Below are 9,309 nucleotides of genomic sequence, written 5' to 3' on the forward strand. Positions count from 1 at the left end.
CAACTTCTCAAAAGTATATAAAACAAAACCACGACCAGCATTTACAGCAAAATCTTTTCACATCAGAATCATATTTTGCATTTAATAATAAAGATGGCCAGTACGATATTATAACCCTTGTAAGTTACGGATCCACTAGTTTACAAACTATACTCTGGCTAAATCTAGTACAACGAAGATGAAAAGAAAAGAGAAGAAATTGCACTAAGTGTGAGAATAGGAATGCCAAAAGAAGATAACAGAGGGATTTATCCAGCAGCCCTTGCACACTACCGATGCAACTTTATACTTTTGGATAGCAGTTCACTCTCTCCTACTTGAAACTTGATACATAAGCAAACAAACTGTTCAAAGTACACTGGTTAACAGTTAATGCATTTGATGCCGCGTCTCCAGTGTTACAGGTTTTAGGCTAGGTTTCCAAAACAGTTGGGTGTTCTATATATAGTTGTACAGACAATGGCTCAATATTCATGGACTTAATGGGTGTTATTATTGGAGGTTGCTTCCACTGCTTTATATGTGTTGGAACCCACATATCGACATTATCACCCGGAGGAGAGGAAAAGTAAGCTGTTATTTCCCACCTCAAATCTGAAATGAAAGAGATCTTTTAAATACATCAGTTTCAGTATCAAGCCATGTGTGCGGCTTAGGCAATTGCTTTAGGCATTTACCTTGAGATACAACAGTCTTAAAAAGAGGTTCTGATTGAGAGAGCTTGATCAAAAATGATCTGAGGGACAACTCCAGTTCTGCATGTTCCATCATCTGCTCATAAGACTTATTAGAGTGGTTCATATCAATTTTGAACAAGAATTTCTCCATTGGAATTTTTTCGTCGCTGAAAAAAATTACTGCGATTCTCTCAACCAATCCCTGTTAGAATAGTATTATATGTTACTTGATATCCTTAGTCGGAACAATAAAAAAATGAAGGCCTGAAGGGGGGCGTTTGGTATTAACCAGTATATATAAACAACTTAATCAAAGAAGACGCACATATACCTGTTGGAAGTGAGGAACAAGTTGATTCAGGGAATGGTGAATGTAGTGCTTAAGTTGGGGGTGTCGAGCTTTATGTACCAATATATTCATGTATCTCCCTCTTTCAAAAGCACCTAATAATAATAATAATAATAATAATAATAATAACAACAACAACATGCTATTCACTTTTACTTTCAAGCAAACAAAGATACACAAACGCTAATTAAAATGAAATTACGAATGAACCTGCAGGATATATTCCTTTGAGGAAGACGACTGATGTAATAGCAATTTCAAGAAATTCAACCACTAATTCTGTCTCCCCTCCTGCAATCAACTCAACAATTCATTCAACGCCAAAACTTACAGATCATAACATGTATGAATATACAAATGCTTTTAACTACACAACCACCTTCTTATTATCAACGACAACAAGAGTGTCAAGACATACCAAGTACTTACTACTTGACAACTTGACATGATCTTTGATATGAACTACTATACTACATGACACCAAAAGTGTTTCTTTACAACTTAGACGTATTGCATAGCAAAAGGGATGTAAAAAGTTCAAAAGATGGCTCATTACCCATTGCCAGACAAGCCAAATCCGTTAGCTGCCCAAATGCGCCCTGCCCCTATCCTTTCTTGTCGTACTTGTATCACCTGAAAAAGTATAAACATGAAGCGTTAAGCTATAAGCTTATGAATAAAGGTACTATATTAACTTGACATATGGCATAGATTGTAGTGCAGCATTAAGAGTCCTGAATAACTTGACATATTGGACCGATAAGCCAAGTGTACCAATTAATAATGACTTGACTTGACTTGTAAACTTGTCAACAATGTGGTGCCAAACTTGAACGCATGAATTCTACAATCAATCAAATAAGAGTATATAACTCTAGAAAGCGAACCCATGATAGGATAAATGCACACCCTTGTACTCAAACACCTGAATGTCTTTTGAGTGTCAACTATCTAATCCTTACCCGCCCGTTACTCACCTTTTAGCCCGTTTGCAACTACACTTGAGTACTCTATGATCCTTGATCCCCCTATAACTGCACATAATCACATATAGGCACTACATTAGTATACTTATTACAAAATAAGGTTCATAAACCTTTAAATACTTGTATCTTACTTCCATGACTATTCAATTTACTTAAAATCTTGCCGATTTTCCTTCTTTTTTCTTTGCCGATTAGATATATATATATACCAAACCGATATTACGTCAAGGGTATGTAGACAGTCAGTCATACGAGGGTAAATTCAAAGGACATTAAAAAAAACTAATTACCAATTATCTAATAGCAAACATGTCATGAAACTTGAAACTTTCATTCAAGCATTTATACAAACATCTAACCTACATGACTTGATCTTTCCTTCTATTGTTCCCTATATTTTTCCAATAAGATTTACATACACAAAAAAATAATTCCTAACCTATTATTTGTTTATGTTTGCTTACATCAATAATATCTATCTCATCTTGATCTGATCTGATGTTTAGGCCTCCTAAATTTGCTCGTTCCCTTTAACCGCCAAAGCAAGGACACATACAGAGATTTAGATGTATGTTTGATGGTTCCTACTACTTATAACCCTGAACTAGTTGTTTTATACACCTTTAGTCCCTCTTCATACTTTTCCTCACAATTTCAGTACTACTTACTTAGCAGCTAAATAAACCTACTTCTCTAATATCATCTTTTTTATAAAAAAAAATTCAAAATAAATAAACGTTTTCTTGTTTTTGTATTTAATATGTGAAATATTTTATATTTAAGTTTAGATTTAGATACGTGACAATTCTGGTCCCTAAACCACCTTCTCATATTTTATATTTAAGTTTAGATTTAGATGCGTGACAATTCTGGTCCCTAAATTACCTTCTCATATATAATATATATAAGTGCAAGTTATTTTAATACCACTTATTTTAGTACTAATTTTAGGACATGTGTTTTTTGTAACTTACACACCACCATGATCATCTCCGACCACCACCATGATTTTTTAGCCGGAAAGTTTTAGTGTTTTTACAAAAAAGTCTTGTATATCGTAATAGATGATAATGATGGTGTGTAATTTACAAAAAACACATGTATAAATTGGTACAAAATAAGAGGGGGTATTAAAATAAGTCATCCCTATGTATATATATATATATATATATATATAGATAGGATACCTTAAGAAGAGAGGGGTGTGAAGGTTCGTTTTTTTTTAATTTGTTTTAAAAACTTTTTTCCTTTTTTTCACTTTTTTCATTCTCTCTTTAATTAACTTATTTTATATAAAAATGTTTTAAAAAAAATTTTTTTTTCAAGGGCGTAGCCCGTAAGTTTTAGGCGAAGCCTTTCGGCTTATGGCGGAACCATAATAGCTAAGGGCGAAGCCCGTTAGGTAGATCACCCCATCACCGATCATCCCCTATGACCTATCACCCTCTATGACTTATCACTCCTACCAGCTACCCCTTATGAATATCCTTAAGGGCGAAGCCCGTACTGTATCCTTACATGTATAACTCACTAACTCGGGTTAGAAATTTTTATTTTTATTTATTTTTTAAAATTTTTTTATGGATTGAATTAATTAAAAAGAGAATAAGAAAAGTGAAAAAAAATAATTTAAAAGTATATATAATATTGATAAAAGTATATATAAAATTTTTTTATCGATAAAAGTATATATAATATTGTCTCGTACCAAAGTATAATTGTGATATATATGACAAAAGTATATATATGATTTGAGTCTCATGATATCCGTACATATTTAAAAGTTTTTTCTTTATCAAGGAGCATATAAGTTTGTATTTTCAAGCAAATTATACAGACACTTATTTTATTGATTTATTTTTAAAGTAGTATTTGTTGTATCCTTGTGAAAGTTACTAATATCATAAGTCAAAAAGTGTGCATCAAAAAGAAAATTAAAAAACTCACCTATACGGTGGTGTTGTATACTAATTTTCTAAAATTAGAAAGAATCTCATCATAAGTTTAAAAAAAGGGTTCAAAGATGTAACGTATAAGACTATGTGGAAAAAACATGGAATGACATAACTCTATTATCTCTATTACATTATAAAATATTTGTTCTCTCAATTTTTCAGATTTAAGCAACTGAAAATACCCTTGTTACTTAATCATTCATGATATCATTAGAAAAAATTTCAACCATCCATTTTTCTCTCTCTCCTCAATTCTCAACCACTCGTTTTTCTCTCTCTTCCATAAATCCTATATTCATCTTTTCATTCAAAATCTTTTATCTCAAAAATCATACATCGATACATTATAAAAGTTATATGAGTGTTTTTAAAATTCCATGGTCTTTCATTAGAGATGTCATTCGAAATAGTTTCGACGGATTTTTAAATCCGATGATGGAGCCCGTACGGCTAAGGCATTTGACTATCACACTCTATGACCCGTTACACTCTATCACTTATCACCCCACCATCTTTCCGCTGCAACGCGTGGGTACTTTTCCTCATGTATATTAGAAACAAATTTGTGCAAACTATTAATTTGAATTGGTTTATTTTTTGGGTGAGGATTCCCTTAAGTTGAGTCCCCAACTTGAGTCAAGTTGGGGAGATCTTGACCATTAAATGAAAATCAATGGCCAAGATTCAAAAATAGATTCAAAGATCACCCTAACATGATAAGTCATGTTAGAGCCAACTTGAAGGAATCCCTTCCCTTTTTTTTTGGTGCGACTCAACCAATTAAACCCATCGAGCCAAATTATATATATATATATATATATATATATATATATATATATATATATATATAACGTGTGCGTTTGGAATCCAAAATCCGCTCACTAACTTTTTATAAGATATCCTGAAACAACGATCAGTCCTATACCACCATCAACGAATTTCGAACGGCTGCTACTATACTAGCAGTACAAAATAGTACACAAAGTATATAAGGTGGCGGGACTTAATAAATTAAGTTATGACTTATTCTAAAATAGTTAATCTATTAGGTCATTAATAATGTTTGTTTTTTTGACTTACTAATAAAAAAAACTATATTGACTTAATTTATACAGACATTATTTTCATTAATTAATTCAATAACTTAATGGTTAGAATAACAAACAAGCCCTAAGTCCATGATTATTTTATATGGATAAATAAAAGAAAAGATAAATTAATTAAATAATGTAATAAATACTCGTAGACGGTAGCTATACATCTTACGTGTCAAAAAGGCCTTAATTTCCTTCTATGTAGAGTAATTCCATCTGTCACTTTTTCCACTTGCCCGCTTTCTTGAAATATCTAGAAATATCATCTCATCGATCCATCACAAATTAAAGAATCTTTTGAATATCCCAAACTACTTGTGTATATAAATCTTTTCCGGGTCATGTAGGAAAACTACTTGTATAAATAATATATAATATATAATAAAAAGATTTGATTTTACTACTATTAATAAGAAAGAAAAAAATGTCCTCGGCCACTAGTACGAATAAGTCGTCACGAAGAAGAAGCGTGAATACAAACATAACTCAATTCGAGAATTTCTTTCAAGGCTGGTTAGTTCGACAGCAAGGTTATCTGGAACAACTCCGTGACACTTTAAAAGAATTAGTGTGTGATGATGATGATGATGATGATGATGATGAATCGGCATCAAGAGGAGGAGGTGACGTTGGTGGTCTGATAACCCGGGTTCTAGCGCATTACCAGGAATACTACGAGGAGAAATCGCGTATCGCCAACCATGATGTATCCTTGGTGTTTTCTGCCCCGTGGTTTTCGTCTCTTGAAAGAAGCTTTTTTTGGATCGCTGGTTTTAAACCCGCCTTGACCTTTCGTATTGTCTCTCGCTGCATTCTCGATATGACCCAGGTAGCTACTTACGTACCTTTCCCATTTAATTTATGCGGCCGGTATTCATTTCTACACGAATGCATGTGTATATATATTTTATTGTTTGTTTTTCGCATTTTTAATCATATAAAAATATCTAAAGTGTGTGAATGAATATAAAAATTTAAAACACCGCAATTACTTTATGCAACAATTTTTATATGTAGATTTAATTTGGAAAGGGAAGTAATATTCATATCATATGTTTTAATAAATCTACATACCCCACACATTCTTTAATAACTTGTATAGTGATGTCTGGTAGATTTATTAAAAGGGAAATGATATATGTTTAAAGATAGGTTTACCTTAAACATTACATGACACATGTTTTTCATTAGTTTTTTTTTATTATCTTTACATTTAATCTTGTTACATGGCATTATCTCTCCTTTAGACATATTTTTAGGCATACCATTTAGTCACATTAATCATTTTTTTTAATTAAAATGGATAACAATTAATATGTCTAAATAATAGGCCTAAAAATTTAGTGATGACACATGAGATGATGGAAGAAAAAGAATGAGTGCATTCATGTGTTATGTTTTAGGCCTATATTTTAGACATGTATATTGTTATCGTATTAAAATTTGTGATACAAATGTCATTTCCCCTTTAGAAAGAATAAGCAGTTTTAATTAGTAATATATACTATGTATGTTTTTACGTACTTTATATGTTCAAAATGTTGAAGATCCTAAAATGGATAATCCTTTTTTATGATCTTTATAGTTAAAATGAAGATGCACATATATACTTACTTAGGAATATGAAAGAAATAAGAAAATAAAAAATACTTCGAAGAAGAGGCAGAATTTATTTATTATTATTTTTTTTAATTCTAGCATTTGGATATATAATATTTTTAAAAACTCAAATTCACTCATTGCCCTCATCGAGTTCGCCACATCAATTAACATGTCGGGTCGTTGGCCAACCGGGCCAGAACCAGTGAATTGAAGGCTACAATTCTTGCAATATTACGGATGGTGTTGCAACCAATATTTCGGTCAATGAGAATTTCTGACCTTTTCAAAATACTGTAATAAAGTATAATAGTGTATCAATAATATTCTAGGACATTCTCATATGAAATGTTCACCGGCCATATAGCACCTACAGAGTAGTTGAGCTTTTCTGTTTTAGTACTTATATATATATTGGGTCACATCGATCGGTTTATAAAGTTGTCATGTGTAATTAAATACATACTCGTATAATTTACTTTAATATTTCCTAAAAACTAGTTCTTCATACTGCCTGGTCAACATGCATGCTAGATCTATCAAGGAGTCGGTAAGATCATTGCTAAATGTAGCTTGAATCTCAGATGCCTTTCCAAGGTATCAAGTTTTCATTTATGTATTTCCATGTTTGTTACAGTATTAATTAATGATCTCTTCTCGATATCCTTTTTAATTTCTTTATCAAAAGGTTTTTTTGTCGGGGTACCAATTAATCTGTTTTCTAATATTTATTTATGTTTTATTATCATATCAATCAATATATCCTATATGTTAGGAACAATCTGAGGCAATGGAGCGGTTGCAAGTGGAGACTGCGATAGAGGAGAGGGAGCTTGAGAACGAGATGGCTAGAATTCAAGAAAGCGTAGCGGGACCAGCAATTGTGTCAGCTACTAGAGGTGAGATCTCGATTGTGGACGGCAAGTATGATGATCTGGAGGTAGCCATTGAAACGTTGAAAGCCGAAATGGAAGTCGTTTTAGGAAATGCAGATATGTTGAGGTCGAGAACGGCAGAACGAGTTGTGGAGATATTAATGCCGGTACAGAATGTCAAGTTTTTGGCCGCGGTCACAGAGATGTTTACTGAAATGAGGATGTGGGGATGGCATATGGAAGGCGGCAGACAATGATAATAAGTAGTTATAAAACTATAAAAAGAAAGTTATCCTAATCTTGCAAGTTTAGGGGTTTTTTTTCTTTCTTTTTGGGCTATGATTAATTAATTATGTCATAGGTTTTGAGGTTTCTTTTGTTGGTGGGATGCATGGGTTCCTTGTTGCATATATATATATATATGTATATATATGTATGGCGATGATGGTGTTTTGTTGGAGGGTAATTTTCTTGAAAAGATCGTCAACAGGGCTGATACATTAAGAGAGTGTTTGGGTAATTTTAAAAATAAATTATGCAATTGGTATAATCAGAATCAGTACATGATGTAAATTAGTACATGATGATGTAAAATTATAATGTTTGGATGGATTTCATCATGTTGTTTATTATTATTAAATAATTAGTTATCAATGTCGTTTATTATTATTACGGGGTGTGTGTTTACCCAAAGTTTTGCGTTTGAGTTTTAAACTTTTTATTTTAAAATTATTTTTCACGATGGATGTTTAAAAAGTGAAATAAACAAAAGGTCAAAAGGACATTTCATTTGATATTAAAATATCAAAATACATATAACACATATAATCTAATCATATATGAAATCACATATCTATACTCCTTATATAAATAAACTATTCCCTTTTAAATTAAACATTCTACTTTAAAATTTCTATAAACCCTTTTAATTTAAACTACCACCAAATCCTTTATTCCTAAATCTATATCTATACTATATTAATAAACAAACTAACCTTAATTTTTAACACATTCTTAACTCACACATTAAATCTATCCAATATATTATTAAAATATTTTACATCCATATTTTTCCAAACTATCTATCTCATTTATTAATTAATTTAAATATTTTCACCTAATATCTCTATTATATTTTTAATAAAGTTATTTATAAAATATGCATCTCTTTAACCATAAAATAACTACATTACCATTTACATTTATTACTTTAAGATTAATAATCACATCGTTAACACCACCGCCACTAGCACCGTCCGTTGCTGTCACCACCGCATTACGCGGGTACCCATCTCGTATTATTATAATTGTGCAACTCAAGCACGTTTTTAAACAAATAAACATGGCATCATATTATGATCATAAGAAACGAAATATCATTAATAAGCACTAACTGACATACAAATGATATATTTTGAGAAATAATTCTTAGTTATTTTTTTAACTTGAGTTAAATTAAAAAAAATTTGACTCTTGATTAAAAAATAAAGGGTCAAGATTTAAAAATTATCTTTGAATTTTGGTCATTGATTTTCATCCAAAGGCTAAGATTACCCTAAGTCATGTTAAAATAACTTGAGAGAATCGCCTCCTTTTAGTTTTCACAAACAAAACTAATTTAATAGACCAAGTTAAAGACAACGACAGTATATGAATACCAACTCATTTAATTCACTATAATTAGTAAAGACATATTTGACCCAATTAAACAAAATCAATTATGTTGACGTAACCCGTTTGCTTCAACCATAGTTGAAGTAGGTTTATATTTATT

The 9,309-nt window shown here is 31.4% G+C and overlaps 2 protein-coding genes across 3 annotated transcripts; one reads left to right on the forward strand and one right to left on the reverse strand.

Moving 5' to 3' along the window:
* Nucleotides 1–54: 54 nt before the first annotated feature.
* Nucleotides 55–2,559, reverse strand: LOC122607222 (DNA polymerase zeta processivity subunit). Of its 2 annotated transcripts, XM_043780157.1 has the most exons (8): nucleotides 2,477–2,559; nucleotides 2,004–2,060; nucleotides 1,801–1,870; nucleotides 1,583–1,659; nucleotides 1,237–1,317; nucleotides 1,009–1,121; nucleotides 678–879; nucleotides 55–594 (listed from the first exon to the last, which is right to left on the reverse strand). In XM_043780157.1, exons 4-8 carry the CDS (start codon nucleotides 1,584–1,586, stop codon nucleotides 413–415), a joined length of 582 nt encoding a protein of 193 aa, XP_043636092.1. In that variant the 5' UTR covers nucleotides 1,587–1,659; nucleotides 1,801–1,870; nucleotides 2,004–2,060; nucleotides 2,477–2,559; the 3' UTR covers nucleotides 55–412. The 2 variants fall into 2 exon arrangements, with proteins under 2 accessions (XP_043636092.1, XP_043636093.1); XM_043780158.1 differs by lacking the exon at nucleotides 1,801–1,870.
* Nucleotides 2,560–5,458: 2,899 nt separating this feature from the next.
* On the forward strand, nucleotides 5,459–8,110 carry LOC122608759 (protein ZW2-like). The gene is made up of 2 exons (XM_043781852.1): nucleotides 5,459–5,890; nucleotides 7,436–8,110. Exons 1-2 carry the CDS (start codon nucleotides 5,486–5,488, stop codon nucleotides 7,790–7,792), a joined length of 762 nt encoding a protein of 253 aa, XP_043637787.1. The 5' UTR covers nucleotides 5,459–5,485; the 3' UTR covers nucleotides 7,793–8,110.
* Nucleotides 8,111–9,309: the final 1,199 nt, after the last annotated feature.

This window comes from Erigeron canadensis, chromosome 7, assembly GCF_010389155.1.
Source record: "Erigeron canadensis isolate Cc75 chromosome 7, C_canadensis_v1, whole genome shotgun sequence".
Classification (NCBI taxonomy): domain Eukaryota; kingdom Viridiplantae; phylum Streptophyta; class Magnoliopsida; order Asterales; family Asteraceae; genus Erigeron; species Erigeron canadensis.